Below are 16710 nucleotides of genomic sequence, written 5' to 3' on the forward strand. Positions count from 1 at the left end.
AATTGACCTGGACCTTCATGTCCTGCAGACACTGCACAGCAGCAGCTCTGAAAACTTTCCCGACCGTGGTCCCGTGAGGCCGCGTGGCAAAGCAGCGGCTTCCCCCCGCAGCCACCTCCTGCTCCCTCGCAGGCTGAGGGCGGAGGAAGCCCGAGGTGGGGGTGTCCCAGTACCCCTCTCCACCACGACTTCTCCAGACCGAAGCGTTCGGGCCGCTGTCAGTGCAGCTGCACCGGAGGGGCCAGACCGGGCTCTTTGCTTCCGTGTCTTCCTCTTCTCCCCGAAATCCGACGAAAGCCCACGAACGGGGAGCGGCAGTGCCCGCTCGGACCCCGCGGGCGGGCGGGGAGGGGCGGGGGAGGGCGGCGGCGCCGCTCGCCGAGGAGGAGCGCGCGAGGCGGGCGGGGGTAGCGCCGCCGCCGCCGGGACTGGCGCCCGGCACCGGCATACGGCCCGCGCCCCGCAGCGCTCCGGCCCGGCCCGCGGCCGCCGGGGGTGCGAGATGGCCGCTGATGGGAGCTGCGGGATCCTGGGGCTGTGGCTGCTGGCGGCGGCGGCGGCCGGGCTGTGCGGCGGAGCGGCGGCGGGCAAGTCCCCCAGCTGCCACGAAGTGCGGACGGCATTTCAGCTGCGGCAGATCGGGCCCCTCAAGCTGGTCCCCGACGTGCCCACGACCGGTCAGTACCGAGCCACCCGCGAGGGTGGTTTCTCGGCGCTCGGGGGCGGCTGCGGGCTGCGCGGGGTGGGGGGCCGGTGCCAGTCGGGCTCGCCTTTGCCCGCGCCCTGGCAGCAGCGGGGCTCCCCGAGGGCGACGACGTTCCGTCGTCCTTCCCCGGATTCGGTGCCGCCGTCGGGGGCTGCGCCCTTGCCTGCGAGGAGCCGCCGCATCGTGGGTCCCTTGGTCCAGCGCCGGCTCATGCCGCACACAGGTAGCGGGGAAACTGAGCCGGCTTGGCATGTCTCCTGCTAGAATAACTCAGAATTGCTAGGAAAGACCAGGTGGATTCCTGCGTTTTTACATTGTGCAGGTGTTGCTTGTTGGTGGCCATCCTTTTCTCATGTTTGAGACGGGTGCGAGCCCTTCGCGAAGTGCTAAAGCAGAGGCATCCTCCTGTAAAGGATTCCCTTCTCGGAGGGAAAGTTACTAATCTGGTCCTTACGGGAACACTTGCTTTGCTGAGCAGATGGAGGTGCAGACTGGTGTAACTTTGCAATTAGGAAGAGTTACCTTGCAGGTGAATCGAGGAAGACTGCTATAAGGAAAGGTAGAGGTAGTACCTTGGAGGCGTGCAGCCAGCACAACTTGGATTTTGCTCGGTTAAGCAGTAAGTCTCTGGTGCTTAATGCTTGTGAAAGTTGCTGGATGGCGTTGTCCTTGCCGTTCCATACAGTTTCTGAACAATGTGTGACAGTAATGGAATGGAAAAGCAACACACATAGAAGGAGAAAAGATACTTTGCTGCATACTATATAATTACCCCACGGTATTCATTGTAAGGGAATAAAATACATTTGAATGTCAAAAATTATTAAACTCTATGAAATGTCCTTGTGTCTGACTAGCTAATGAAGTCACATTCCTGACTCTCACATTTTAAGGAAGTGTTTGCAAGAACTGGTGTAAAAGAGCAAAGACTATCAGCCTCATGAAAGTCTTTAACTGCTTCCCTCTAGCACAGCTGCCTGTAGGTACAGGGAGTACAAATGTCACTGTGGGTTGTTGCTTTATTCTTTTTTAACTTTTTTTTTTTTCCCCCTAAGCAATCAATTCAAATGGTGAGTTTGATGTGGAAAGACTTCTTAAATGAGGTTTGGATGTGTTTTGTGGCACAGGTTTCTGTCTTGGGAACTAAATTTGATAGCCCGTGGGGCTGATCTCGTACAGCAACTCTTGTGGCTGTAAATGATTGCACAGCTAGTGATCTTTACCTTCACTTTGCATGAAGTAGTTGGGATGATACATGGCTATGGAGTTGTCCATGAACAAGGAATCATTCCGTATTTTATGGCTAGAGGAGATTTGTAGCAATGGCATTATGAAGCTTGAGTGTGGTGCTCTTCTGTTGTGCTGATAGAGGCATCAGATTGCATTGTCTTGGAGAGCTAAATATGAAGGTTAGCTAAAAAAAAAAGGTAGAACAGGGGTTTTCATCCATTTTGATGTATATTTAATGCTCTTTCCTGAGCTCTTTCTGGAAAAAAGATTTTCCTCAAACTTTAATTAAATTGTTTTACTTTTTCTGTGAAACTTGGTACTCTAGATGAAACTTGGGGAAAATGGAGCCCTTCCAGAAGGAAGGTGTTAGATATTGTGACTCTTCAGAGAGGTTTAATTGTATTCTTATGTCATAATTGAGCTTTCCTATTGAATAACATGCTCTCATAAAATAAATAGCGTGAGAGAAGGTGAGGGAGGGTAATGTGTTTATAAATTTTAGCTCATAAAGGTTTTGTCTGAGGGGGATGATTGGAGCAGAGGAGAGCTGAGGAAAAGTGGCATTTATTGATCTTCCCTGTTAGTTCTAAGTATACTCAGCTCCACCAAAGACTGTGTGTTTTAATGATATGTTGCCAGGCACTAGTGCCTCCTATCTTGTACCCTCTTTTAATTAAGTACTGAAATATTTTCCAGTGTTTTCATCTGGCAGCTATTATCAGTGAATATATCTTAATAGAAGCCTCCCCTCTCCCCTATTTTTCTCTCTTTTTGACGTTGAAGCTAATTTTGTTCTTAATTTTAACACAAACATTGAAGCATCTCTCCTGAAGACTTAAGACAGTTGTCAGTTAAAGTGGAAGGGGAAGAGTGGTGGGCAGCCGGGGGTGTTATTGGAGATTGTCATGCTCAGATGAATCGAGTGCTGAATTAAGCCCATAGAGAGCTTTCTGCCAACTTCTGTTCTGTAGGACAGGTCTGCATGTGCACTGGGATGCTCCTTAGTTGCCTGCATATTATTTTTGGCTTTTCTCTGAAAAATGGAACTTTTGTGGCTGTGTTGTCTGTTTACTAGGTATTTTCAATCACAATAGCTTTGAAAGTCCTTGGCTAATCTCAAGCCAGTATTTATAGGCTAATGCAACAAATCTAGGAGAGGTTAAAGTTTTAAGGATTATTCAATTCTTGTAACCTTCAAGAAAATGAGCATCTCAGTTGAGGGGAGAAGCCCAACTCAGTGCCAGGTGAGGGATCGAGAAGCAGACCATCAGGTGTGTATTTTCTGTCTTCTCTTATGGGTGATGGTCATTTCACCTTTACTAAACCAGCTCTAAATACTAGGGAGAGTTTGTTGTGGTTGCAGTATTGAAACTGCACACTGATGCATGCCAGATACAAAGTTTGTATCCAGGATTCATTATTGTAGGTACTGGTAGCTGCATCTCCATGTCTGCAGACAGGTCACGGTGATTAAGTGGATAGGAGAGAGGTGTCAGCATGACCTCCAGTGAGATGTAGAGCAGCTTTGGACAGGACCTACCAGTCTCCTGTATGAAATGTAATGGCAAATGAAGGAGGAAGACTACTGGTGAAAAAATGCTTTTATTTTTAAGGTGTGACATGAACTGGCAGCAACCTGTCTGAGAATCATCACCTTCTGAAATGAGCTGCCCAGGAGCCTCCTCATAAATTTCTGTTCCATAGGTTCCTCCTAAAGGCGTAAGATAGGTTTCCAGTCTGAAATTTCGTCTGTTAATGAGTGCAGGACTAAATAAGAAGAGTGTTTTGACACAGGATGGGTAAGAGGTATTTTTGAGCAGCAAATCTTTTTCTGCCTGTAAAATTTTCTCCTCCACTAGCCGAGTCTGTTCTGCTATCTGGTAGCCTGCTTTTCTGGAACAAACTGAATGTTTCAAGGGTAATTTGCTGCAAATAGCAAACAGATTGGGCAGGTAAAGGTACTGATGCCTTGGCTGTGATTCAAAGGAAGGGTGGGTTTTTTTGTGTGTCTTCCCCCAGACTGGAAAATGAGGTAATATGTTCCCAGTTTTGTACTTTGATTATCACAGGCTAAGCTGGGATGTTTTTGTAGGAACTCTTTGGTTAACATATTGATGAGAGGGAATTACATGCTGTCTCCAAGGGTGAAGGGCTGTGCTAATCCTGCCAGGGGACTAAGCCTTTGGTTCCAGAGAGTCTAGCTCTATCAAATTTGATGGTACTGCTAGGTATGGTATTCCTCCCAGACATGAGGCTGCCATTAGTGATACCCTGTGAGCCCTGGGTTATGTTACAGCATAGCTGCATGCTGGCATGGGCTAAGTTCAAAGCTCTGTTTATTCACAGGCTTTTCTGTGGCATGGAGCACAGTGGTGGCTGACTGTTACTGCTTTCCCAACCCACTGTAGGAAGATTGAATGAACTCAACTGGGGTCTGTGACTTGTCTGCATTCAGGCAGTGAATTGTAGCAGAACCAGAATAAAAGTAGCCCTCTTGATGCCTTTGATAATCATGTAAGCACGAGAGCTTCTCCCCAGTTTCTATAGGCTCAGTTCTGTCTCTGCTTATTGCCTAGTGGATGGTCATGCAAAAAACTCAGTCTGTGAGCACATAAGTATAGCTAGAAGAATTGGGCTGATTTCTGGAGGACCTACCAAAAAGATCATCTGCTGCTTTACTGCTTTGAGAAGAGCATGGAAGCTGCCCAGATTACGCTCAGGGATTCAGTTTTGAAGGGTAGTTTTCTATCCTCGTAAAAGCTTCTTTATTCTCTGCTGTCATCATGCACTTTAAATCAAGCAGGAGTGTTCATTGCCATCCCTATGTACTGAATTTCTCATAGTGGTGCTGGACACGTAGTAACAATTTGTACATTAAACTTTCTGAATAGGGAAAGGAAAGTTTTAGGTTCCTAATGGAAGTTCCTTGCTGTATGTGATACATACATTAGACTGGATCTCATCCCATCTCAGCCTATGGCAAAGCTCCTTTAATGCTGAGAATGGAGCATGAGCTAGATCTCTTTTTGAATATATCCAAGAATATCTATTAAAGTAACCATTTCATTATGAAATGGATCATGCCACACCTTATTTTCCTGTTTGTTTTATTTTCTTTTATTACCACTCAGCTCTTTGTTTCTATCATCTTAATGAAAGTGCTGTAATTCCCCATGTGAAGGTTCAGTGCTGAAACACATTTTGCTCACTGCAGCATTCTGTCAAAGTCACTCATAAGTTTGCTGTCTGCCAGATGGGAAATGTACTTGCTTTATAGGCTCTCTAAAGTTTTTGCCCACTCAGAGTGAGTGACTAAAATCCTCTGGTGTGAACTGCAAGTTATACTTGGATTTATTGTTCACCTGCTTATGTGACTGTGTGGGACTGCCTTCAGTGGTGTGGATAAAGGGTACATCTGGGAGAAAATGGATGAGTACAGTTGTGCTAATGCTTAGAAAATATGTAGGATGGTTAAGATTTTTTAAGAAAAGGCAGAAAAATAACCTTGTTTCCATTAAGCTGCTGTTCTGGTAGAAAATCCTAATAGTTTTAACAAGTTTGTGAACAGTTAACGCTAGTTGCAGCTTGTTACAATGGAAAGTTTTCTCCCAGTTACTTAATATTTGCTTATTTATGGACGTACAGGTTTCTTGGTGGTTTAAACCACACAATGTTGGAGGGACTGGTCCAGTGTAAGATAATTTCTGCTTCTACATTGTCCCTCTCTGAATAGCCTAAACCAAGGCCAATTATGCCTGAGTTTCCTGTTCTGCAGGCTGTGTCATGGTGTTTTATTTTGAGGGGTATTGCTAGAAAGTTGCCATGAGAGGGAGGCAGATTGCAGCCAGCAGTCTTCAGGCTGACTTCCAGTTATTTTTTTTTGTGAGGGACAAAAGGCTAGAAGTCACTGTTTTCTGGAAGCTGAGCCTGAAAGCTGTCCTTCCTTCACTAGTGTTCTCCAGAGGCAATCCTAAGGAGGAGGCAGGGTTTCCAGAGTCTCTGAGCAGCCAGGGGTTGCAGCCTGTGCTTCTTGCAATAGCTGTTCTGAGCAGAAGGAAAGCTATGCTTCTGCAGCCTGCAGCTCCTCCGGAGTACGGATGCTTCCTTCATTAATCTCAGGAATTTATAGCACTCTTCAGGGCTCAGACTGTCTCCAAAAGTGGTAACCTAGAGCTGGTGATTGTGGGTGCAGGCAAGACTCACGCCAGCAGTAGTGTCTTTTTCTCCTTTCTTCCTTTCCCATGCCTTAAATCTGTGTGACGTGAGACCAGCTGCCCACTCTGTAATGCCCTCCTGGGAGTAATCTGTAGGAGAAAAAAAAAATATGTTTAAACTTACTTAGTGCCTCATAAAGATGGAATTGTGTTCCACTGCCAGATGGAAATCTATAGTTCTTATATCTGTGAGCCTTAGAAAAAGCAGTGTCCTCAGTGACTTGCATGAGCATTTGGTCCAGGTGAGCCAAAGACTGGTGTGGTTATTCAGATCTACTTCTTCTGTAAAACTTTTGGGAAGGAATCCAAGAGTCAGGAGAGAACTTACTCTTCTCCAGCACACAATCTTGTTATCAAGCCAAGTGGAGAGAAGGAGACAAGTATTCCTACACTTCATGTGGTCTACTCATTCTCTCAAAAATATCTGCTAAAAAAAACCCAACAAACTGTGTAGTGATTTTTTTTTGTGGTTGTTGTAATGATCAGCTCAAAATACAATGATTCCAGTGCTGGAATGATTCACCCTTAAAATACTGGTGACTCCAAATAACTGCCACTGTGGCTTCTTATGTGTCACTGAAGTTTTGCCATCAGATTGTAATTGGGAAGGATCCCTCTCACCCTGCCCTCCCCCAGTGTTGGAGGGCTGAGCAGTCAGTCCTTAACAAAGGGCAGTATTAATGGAAGGCATTAATGTGATAAGTGCAAACAAAGGTGGCATGATAATAATAGCTATGTAAGTGAATAAAATCCATACATCAAAATAAGACAAAGCTTCTATAAAGATTAATCATGAAAACTGCCACGACCCTTAGGCTGTGTGTAAAATGAATCCTGGGCAGCAAAGTGGGCTTCTTTTGAAAAAGAGGTTTGCTTCTAGATGTTATAAAACTACAGCTAGAGTTCCAAATGTTGCAGAGTCTTTGTCATTGAATATTGCTCCCGTGAAAGCAGAGAATGACATGATAAAGAGGCATATGCTTAATAATGCTTAAAATACATACTCATCGCTTAGCAGTTTAGAGCACAACAGCTGCTTCTAGGGGAAAATGTGAGTTATGATGGATCAGAATCGATTTCCAAACAGTGACCAAGCCCATGATACAAAATTTACACTTAGTTTCTCAATTTCTATCAACTTGATTAGGTATCACAATAGAAGAGAATAGAATAAACCAGGTTGGAAGAGACCTTTGAGATCATTGCGTCCAACCTATCATCCAACACCACCTAATCAACTAAACCATGCAACCAAGCACCCTATCAGGTCTCCTCCTGAGCACCTCCAATGATGGTGACTCCACCACCTCCCCGGGCAGCCCATTCCAATGGGCAATCACTCTCTCTGTGTAGAACTTCCTCCTAACCTCCAGCCTAAACCTCCCCTGGCACAGCCTGAGACTGTGTCCTCTTGTTCTGGTGCTGGCTGCCTGGGAGAAGAGACCAACCTTTGCCTGTCTACAACCGCCCTTCAGGTAGTTGTAGAGAGCAATGAGGTCTCCCCTGAGCCTCCACTTCTCCAGGCTAAGCAACCCCAGCTCCCTCAGCCTCTCCTCATAGGGCTTGTGTTCCAAACCCCTCACCAACTTTGTTGCTCTTCTCTGGACACGTTCCAGCAAGTCAACATCATTCCTAAACTGAGGGGCCCAGAACTGGACACAGTACTCGAGGTGTGGCCTAACCAGTGCAGTGCTGTCATCCTGATATCTATAATTACAGATTTTATTATTTTTTTTAATTCACATTAGGGTAACTTCTGAGCAGCACTGGTGGATGAAATGAGGTACCCAGCTAGCATTTAATGATATTTCTACATTCTAGAAAGCACTTAAGTTGTACGGTGGCTTTTTCTGTTGTGTTTGTTTGGTGGGTTTTTTTTAGGCAATATGTTATTTGTTTTGAAACATGCAAAATATTTCTGTGTAGTTTCTTGTTCTGTTTGGATCTGTAAAAGTAACCTGATCCCTAACTTGAGAGCTGGGTTCATAGTATTATAGTGCAGACTTAGGAGGATGAGGATGTTCCCTCCTTTTGTCTCCTTCATGACCCAGGATGGTCTTCTGTAGATCCAGGTGTGCTGGACCAGTTGAAGTCTGGACAGGAAAGTGACTTGAGTGTGTGGAGGAAGGGTAGCAGGACTGTGTACTGAACTGCTCTGTATATTAGAAAGATAACAGGTGTCCAGAATACCTTTATTTTATGTTTGTGTTTTGTCCCTTTCAAGAGCTAAATATTTTCTCTAGCAATGCCAATACTTGGAATGATTCCTTTGTATCTAGGCTACTTTAGCAACACTGGACCTTGTGATCACACTGTAGAAGAATGGGAGGACAATATTTGTATTCCTATTTTAGGATGTCAAATGAAACTCTAGTGGCTGAGAAGGCTTTGCCAATTCAATAGTCAATCCTCTAGTCTAGTGGTATCTGATGGTGAGTAAACCCTCATAGCTTAGAAATGCACTGTGACCAATTCCACTGCTCCATGGTTTTCTTCAGCAGTCACTGCAGCTGCCTCTAGTAGGTTTACTCATGAGGCAAGAAGTTTCTGCCTTTCTGTAGTAGGGTGCCACCCAAAGGCTCACTCTGGATTGAAGATGGTCTCTTCTGAATGAAGTGCTGCACAGGCATGCTGAGGGCTGACCCTAACAGTCTTACAGACAAATTTTAGAGTGCCCTGGACCTCCTTGGGGCTGTAAGTGCTGTTGTACGGCACCAAGTACCTCAGCAGTATTTAGCAGATGATTTATAATGGAACAACCACAGCCATGCCTCTTATTATGGATAAGCACTATGCATATACTTTAATGAGAATAAATCCATCTATTTTACTCTTTTCAGTACATTGGTTTTAAAGGATGGTTATTAATTACCTCCTTAGCGTAGTCATGCATGCATGATTAACGTGTAAAGTTTTTACTTGTGAAGTTTCAAGGCACTGGTCCAAAGAATACAGAAAGAACATAAGGCAATGGAGGAATTGTAAATATCAGAGATAATACCATTAAATTTATTTGCTACTTTGTGGACTTTTGACATGTCATTAATACAGGTAATATCCTTAGGTTTTCACTTGTGTTTTCATAGCTAAAACACGGGAATAAAGGCCAAGTGTAGCCAGGCAATTGCATAGGAACTTCTGAATTGTAGAAGACAGAAGATTATTTCCCTAGGAGTTGTCCTTAACCCAGACTATTTCCTTTTCTGATGTGTAGTTTTTAGCCTGCTTAATATGATTCTGTGCCATATTCTGCCTTTCTTTGTTCTTGCTAGATTTCCAGTAAGAAAGATACTGGACAAGAAAAATTCTCACTGATGTGTAGATGGCATTTGAAGTATGTATGTATGTATGAGTTTTTAGTTGTCTAATGATTCTGCTTGCTTCCTGTGGTTACAGTCTCTCCCCTTCTAGAGATCTTCCATCACATGGTGGATGTGACAGCTGTCCTGGAGGGTCATCGTGCTCTGAGGAGCTCATTCTGACAAAGAGCCCCCGTGCTGCTGCATGGACCACTGTCAAATCCTTTAAAAACAAATGAGAGACAAATTTCAGTGAGCTGTGCTCCAAACCTGACAGTATCAGACAGGTCATGGTAGCTTTCTTTGGCAGCTAGTTAAATTGGATAGTTGGGCACATCCTTAGATGTTAATGGTTAAACGTATTCATTGTTCCAACAAGGGCTCTATTCATAGGGGGACTATTCTCTGCTCGTTATGCATGCATAATTCCCAATAATGCTTCTGGGGGTTAAGTGTGTATAGGGAGGGGGGAGAGTGAAGCTGATGTTTACACATCCATGTTTGCACTCAGAGAAGAGGTTTTGTAACACATGAGAAATTGATTGTGTTTCCACAGATCCCTTAACTTGAAGGAACTTGAAATTTCTGCTTTTAAGAGTGAATGAGAGTAGGGGGGAAAGTGACATTTGCCTAACTGACTGCTGCCTTGCACGCTGTTCCTTGTGAAAGAGTAGAAATACTGCTCCAGTGCTCTCATCGGAGAAGCCTTCTGAAAGTAATTAAGTGCTAGGAAATTCAGGGCTCTTACTTGGGTATCAAAATAATGAATTTGGAATCTTTAAGCACAAAGTGTTGCAAACGTTTTGGCTCAAGTTAATCAGGGTGACAAGATTTTGTGATTTATTTTACAATATGAGTATTTTCTATAGAAAACCTTCAGATTAAGATTCCTCACTCTTAGGTGCACATCAAAGTGGTGTAAAAGCCATAAAGAAGCTAAGCATCGCCTAAGAAAGCCTTTCAAGTTCCAGAAAGTGCTTGAACTACTGAGGGTTTTGAAGTGCTCTAATCTCTGACATGGGTGACGTGCTAGGCTAGCACTTTTTTGTTTTGTCACAAATCATCCATGCACATAGTGCAAAGGGACTCTGACAAAGTCATTTTACTTTTGAAAAGGGCTGCCTTTTTTTTTTTTTACACCATTATGTCTTCCATTCACATCTACATGTTTGCTTCCACTTTGTTCAGGTCTAAGTAGCAGGGCATTTGCATAGTCTTCCCTTTGTTCTCGGTAAATATGGAGTAAAATGAGCAAGATCTGTGCTGTGAAATTAAAGCTCTACTCTTGAGAGATCTTAAGGGCCAAATCCTCACAAAAGGTACAGCAACGTACTGCTAAAGGAGCTGGTGTCCAGAACAGCTTGCCCTGGGCGTTTGTGCTAGGAAATGTGAATAAAGGGAGAGTAATCTGCTGAAAACTGGATGTAATTAGAAAAATACACTGCTGAGAGCTACTGAAAGAATAGAATAATAGAAAATAGTGCTGAAGTGAACCTGAAATGATCATCTGCTCCATTCTTACTGCTGGCAACCGGGATAAGCTGTGTTTAAACCAATGTTAGAAGATCACAGCATTTTTAGGTTGCTGATTCCAGTGTTTAATTACCTTACTGCTTTAGTGGTTTTCCCAATGCAGAACCTAAGTCTCCCTCACTGAAATCCAGGCATTTTGCTTCTTACCCTGTTCTCAACACCACCTTCTTTGCAGTAACATTCATGTATGGAATAACTGCTCTGGTTTGTTTTGCTCTAGACAGAGCATTGAGGGTTTTTTGTGAGTGAATCCAGCCCAAGTTTGGGGGACACATGCACCCAGAATGAATGAAGCTAATTCAATATGTGGTGACTCATTAAGCATCATATCTTGATTCAGTGTTTGAATTCACCTTTGCAGATTTTAGAGTATTGTGAAGAAATTATTTATCATTCACAACTAATTCACAGGTTTGCTATGCAGTGGTAGAGGGGAGCATGCAGAAAAAGCAGTTTTGAAGTGATCAGGTGCTTAGTAGCAGTTGAATTATGAAGTTTCTAGTGGGGAAAACTGCAGTGGTGTAGCACAGCAGCATGGAGATAACTAGTGATGCGAAGCTTACCTGAAATAGGATGTGGGGCATTTGCAGATAAGTTGATAAAAAATGGTATTCACCCTTGACTTTGGCACTAGTTCATTATATTGCTGATGTGTTGCACAGAAGATGGGTTAGGAACTGGCTGGAGGGCCGAGCCCAGAGAGTGGTGGTGAATGGTGCCACATCCAGCTGGCAGCCAGTCACCAGTGGTGTGCCCCAGGGATCAGTACTGAGCCCCATGCTCTTTAACATCTTTATTGATGATCTGGACGAGGGCATCGAGTCCATCATCAGTAAATTTGCTGACGACACCAAGCTGGGGGCAGGAGTTGATCTGCTGGAGGGTAGAGAGGCTCTGCAGAGGGACCTCGACAGGCTGGGCAGATGGGCAGAGTCCAACGGCATGAGATTGAACACATCCAAGTGCCGGGTTCTGCACATTGGCCACAGCAACCCCATGCAGAGCTACAGGCTGGGGTCAGAGTGGCTGAAGAGCAGTCAGGCTGAGAGGGACCTGGGGGTGCTGGTCGACGGTAGACTGAACATGAGCCTGCAGTGTGCCCAGGCAGCTAAGAGGGCCAATGGCATCCTGGCCTGCATCAGGAACAGTGTGGCCAGCAGGAGCAGGGAGGTCATTCTGCCCCTGTACACTGCACTGGTTAGGCCGCACCTCGAGTCCTGTGTCCAGTTCTGGGCCCCTCAGTTTAGGAAGGAGGTTGACTTGCTGGAACGAGTCCAGAGAAGAGCAACAAAGTTGGTGAGGGGTTTGGAACATAAGCCCTACGAGGAGAGGCTGAGGGAGCTGGGGTTGCTTAGCCTGGAGAAGAGGAGACTCAGGGGTGACCTTATTACTCTCTACAACTACCTGAAGGGAGGTTGTAGACAGACGGATGTTGGTCTCTTCTCCCAGGCGGCCAGTACCAGAACAAGAGGACACAGTCTCAGGCTGCGCCAGGGGAGGTTCAGGCTGGATGTTAGAAAAAAGTTCTATACAGAGAGAGTGATTGCCCATTGGAATGGGCTGCCTGGGGAGGTGGTGGAGTCACCATCACTGGAGGTTTTTAGGAGAAGACTTGATGGGGTGCTTGGTGCCATGGGTTAGTTGCTTGGGCGGTGTTGGATTGGTTGATGGGTTGGACGCGATGATCTTGAAGGTCTCTTCCAACCTGGTTTATTCTATGTATTCTATGTATTCTATGGAAAACAGGCTACTGAAAACAGAGGAAGGTGGCCAAAGTTTTAAGTTTCAGCATCAGTGGATAAGGGAGGAACAACTGAAGTCATCTACCTGGACTTGTGTGAAGTGTTTGATACTGTCCCACATGACATCCTGGTCACCAAATTGGAAAAGTATGGACTTCAGGGGTGGACCACTTGCTGGATAAGGAATTGGCTGGATGGTCACATTCAGAGACTAGCAGTCAGTGTCTCCATGTCCAAATGGAGACCAGTGATGAGTGGCATCCCTCAGGGGTTGGTACTGGGACCAATGCCATTTAACATCTTTGTCAGTGGTATGGACAGTGGGATTGAGGCACCCTTGGCAAGTCTGCAGATGACACCAAGCAGTGTGGTCTGGATGACACACTGGAGGGAAGGGATGCCATCCAGAGAGACTTGGATAATCTTGAGAAATGGGCCCAAGCCAACCTCATGAAGTTCAGCAAAGCCATGTGCAAGGTCCTACACCTGGGTCAGGGTGATCCCAAGCACAAATACAGGATGAGCGAGAACTGGCTTGTGAGCAGTTGAGAGTAATGACTTGGGGGTGTCAGTTGATGAACATCTCAACTTGTGCCAGGAATGTGTGCTTGCAGCCCAGAAAGCAACCATGTTCTGGACTGCATCAAAAGATGTGTGACCAGCAGAATGAGGGAAGTGATTCTTCCTCTCTGCTCTGGTGAGACCTCATCTGGAGTACTGTGTCCAGTTGTGGTGCTCACAGCACAAGAAGGACATAGAACTGCTGGAGTACGTCCAGAGGAGAGCCACAAAGATGATCAGAGGGCTGGAGCACCTCCCTTATGGAGACAGGCGGCAAGAGTTGGGGCTGTTCAGCCTGGAGGAGACTCGACTCCAGGGGGACCTTATAGTGGCCTTCCAGTACCTGAAGGAGGGCTAAAGTTTGAAGAGGGTGGATTAAGACTGGATATTACAAAAAAATTCTTTAGGGTGAGGGTGGTGAGACACCAGAACAGGTTGCCCAGGGAAGTTGTGGATGTCCTCTCCCTGGAGGTGTTCAAGACCAGGTTGGAAAAGGCCTTGAGCAATGGGGGTTTGGAACTGGAGGGTATTTAAGGGCCCTTACACCCCAAACCATTCTCTGATTCTATGAAATAGAAGAAGAATTTTCAGAACAAATCTGAGGATCTCCAGTTTTCCAGGTAAAGAGTAGCCATTAACTCTCTGTTCTTCAATGTGGTGCTATTCTGGGGTATTCATTCTTGAGGAGTGTTTTCTTGTTACTGATGTAGGGAAATGGTTCTTTCTTTGTGGCTGAAAAAAACCAAGGCTCAAAGAGATCAAAGTTGTTTATGCTCATGTTTTAAGGTGGTCTTGGTCTTGCTCCAGCATGCTCCAAATAGCTAAAATCCGGTGCTGTGCATGTGGCATGATGTAGTGCCTGAATTCAGATCATCCTCTACTGCTTCAAGATCACAGCTTGTGTCTTGCTACTCCAAAGCACAGATGTCTGTTTCCACAGATGTACTCCACATGACTTGTCCAGGGAGCCTGTCAGAGGATGAAATCTCAACCCCATTAGTCCCATGTTCCTGCCCTATTGTCTTTCCATAAGGAAACTCAAAAAGTGGGAACTGGAAGGCTTGCTTGATGTTTTTAGATGGGGCAGGGGCTTGTTCAGTAATATTTGGTGAACAGCAGCCTGAATCTTGGATGGCTGCCCTGTGTTGGCAGTTGGAATATTCCCTTCTTGCAGCACACAAGATTATTATTTTCTCTTTTTTTGGAAGAGCTTTTTATTTATCTCCTGTCTTTACATGGACAGTTAAAAAGAGAGGTGTAATGAGTCTTCAGACTCATGAAATTAGAGCAAAACCCACTCACTGCCCAAAACAGAGTATGCCTTTTTAAAAGAGATCTTTCAAAGAAGAGCTTTCAAACTTCTGCTCAGAGTAGGTTTGATTTTAGTCACCCAATCTTAGTTTTGAAAGGGGAAAAAAAAATATATCTGCTCCCACTTGGAGCAGCCCAAAGTTGTATTTGGCTCAAGTATTGCATTTTCAGTTTTAAGCTGAAGTAATAAAATTTACTCTTCTTAACCTGGTTTGCCCTGGATATGTCAGGAAGTATAAACATTTGCCTTCCCCAAAAGGCAGCTGTGATTTGGCTGTATGTGGCTGTGATCTAAAGCTCCCTGGGAGCTCCCCCTTTTCTGGACACATACCTGCCACGCTCTGTGGTCTTTTCCGATAGTCATAAACCCCAACTGTGATGAAAAGTGTCAATGTCATTTGTTGGCAGGGCTGTTGGCTTAGAATTGGAACGTTTACTCTGGAGTCACTCTCACAGGTGCCAAAACATTAGCTGAGCAGCAAGGACTGAATAGGGCCAGCTCGTGTCAGTTTGGCTGCTGCCGTGTCTCTGATGGCTGCCATCCTCAACCCAGCTTCCTTTCTAACTGCCTGCCTCTGGCCTTTCCAAACGTGGTCAGTGCTGCCTGCCAGTGTCTGTTGCTGGCTTCAGGCAGCTCTGTGGCATGGTGGGCTGCTCTGCCCATCTTGAATGGTTAGCTCTGAGGCATCAGTAATGCTGTTAGTTTTGGTTGGAATAACACAAGCAAGAAGGGGAACATAATCGTTTCAATGTACTGTGAATGGTGCCTTGTTTGAGTGATGGAATGGAAGAAACATGATTTCTTAATTTACCTAACAGGTGCATAGGATCAAAATCAGGCTCTCAGAGAACCATGAACACACATGCACCCACAACTAAAAGGCAGTCTCCACTAGGAATTGCTTGCAATCTAAGCAAAGTTAGCTTAGAGTTTATTAAATTAAGGTTAAGGTAAGCAAATTAAAGGTAAAGTCTCCTCTGCTTTACACCTGGCAAGCAAAGTGTAGAGACTAAGGAACTTGCCTAAGATCAAACATGTGTTTTAGTATTGCCATACCTAGGAGCCCATCAAAGGCTTCCATACCTACTTGTAAAAGTTGTTCATCTGTGGTCCCATCTTAAAGGCTCTTGGAATGTCTTCTAAAGGATCTTTACTCTCCCCAGTTTTTGGGAAGCTTCATCTAAGGATCTGTTATCCTGGCAAGATACAAGCATTTCTGCTAAACATATTAATGGGATCCAGGAGGTGGTGATGTGAAGTATCAAGTGCCGTGAGCTCAGATACTTTTCAACTTGTGAATGTGACTGGTGTAGAAATAGTTCAGGTGGGATTTCATTATGGACCTTCTTTAATCCTCCAGTTGCAGAGACCTTGTGATACTCTGGTCTTTCAGTTGCCTGTTTTAATTAAGCGCTGTGTCATGGGTGATGAAGTGGAAAAATTGGCCCCGGTGAGGGTGTCTTGCCTGGTAATCAGTTGCTTAGTTTTGGTTCACCTCTGTAAACTGTTGCTATTTCTTTATATAAAGAGTATTAAGAGCTCATTGTGCTTTTTTTTTTTAAATTTTTGAGAATTTTACCCTTCTCTCCCCCCCCCCCCCCCCAAACCCAAAAAGATATAAAATGGAAGGGAGAATAGAATTCTAAAGAAATTAATTCAAATACTGGTGCAAAATCTGACAGAAACTGACCAGTCTGTGTACAGCCATTAATTTTGTGCATGTCTTGAGAATGAGGAATGGGCAAATTGGTTAAAAGTGTTTGGAATTTGGGCTTAAAATGTAACACTTCAAAGAATACCCCTACCTATTTTTCAAGGAAAGAGCACATGTTATCAGAACACTTGGTTTCATGTATGGCTTTCAAGTGAGATGGCAAAAATAGCGGTATTCAAATCTGGGAGGGGAAGGGAATTGTTATTTCTCCCTTCTCCAATACTGTTCTTGCAATTTCCCTTTCTGAGGCTGTAGCCCAAATACCTAGTAGTCCCTTGCTTCCCTTTGTGTCATCTTCCAGTTTAACCTTCTTACACATTTTCTGTTGACAGATGAAATGGAAAAGAATGAGAAATGCAAATGACCATGAATGCATCAATTTGGAATTTTTTTGTGCTG

General features: G+C 44.7%; 1 protein-coding gene across 1 annotated transcript in view; it reads left to right on the forward strand.

Annotated features, from left to right (window-relative positions):
* The first annotated feature begins 446 nt into the window (after positions 1 to 446).
* LOC104309989 (glypican-5) overlaps positions 447 to 16710 on the forward strand; it is a 390036-nt gene continuing 373772 nt past the window's right edge. The window contains exon 1 of the mRNA XM_054166882.1: positions 447 to 677. Within this exon, the coding sequence (XP_054022857.1) occupies positions 503 to 677 (175 nt within the window). The 5' untranslated portion in view covers positions 447 to 502. The remainder of the gene's footprint in view (positions 678 to 16710) is intronic.

The sequence above is a fragment of the Dryobates pubescens genome, chromosome 13 (genome assembly GCF_014839835.1).
Source record: "Dryobates pubescens isolate bDryPub1 chromosome 13, bDryPub1.pri, whole genome shotgun sequence".
Taxonomy (NCBI): domain Eukaryota; kingdom Metazoa; phylum Chordata; class Aves; order Piciformes; family Picidae; genus Dryobates; species Dryobates pubescens.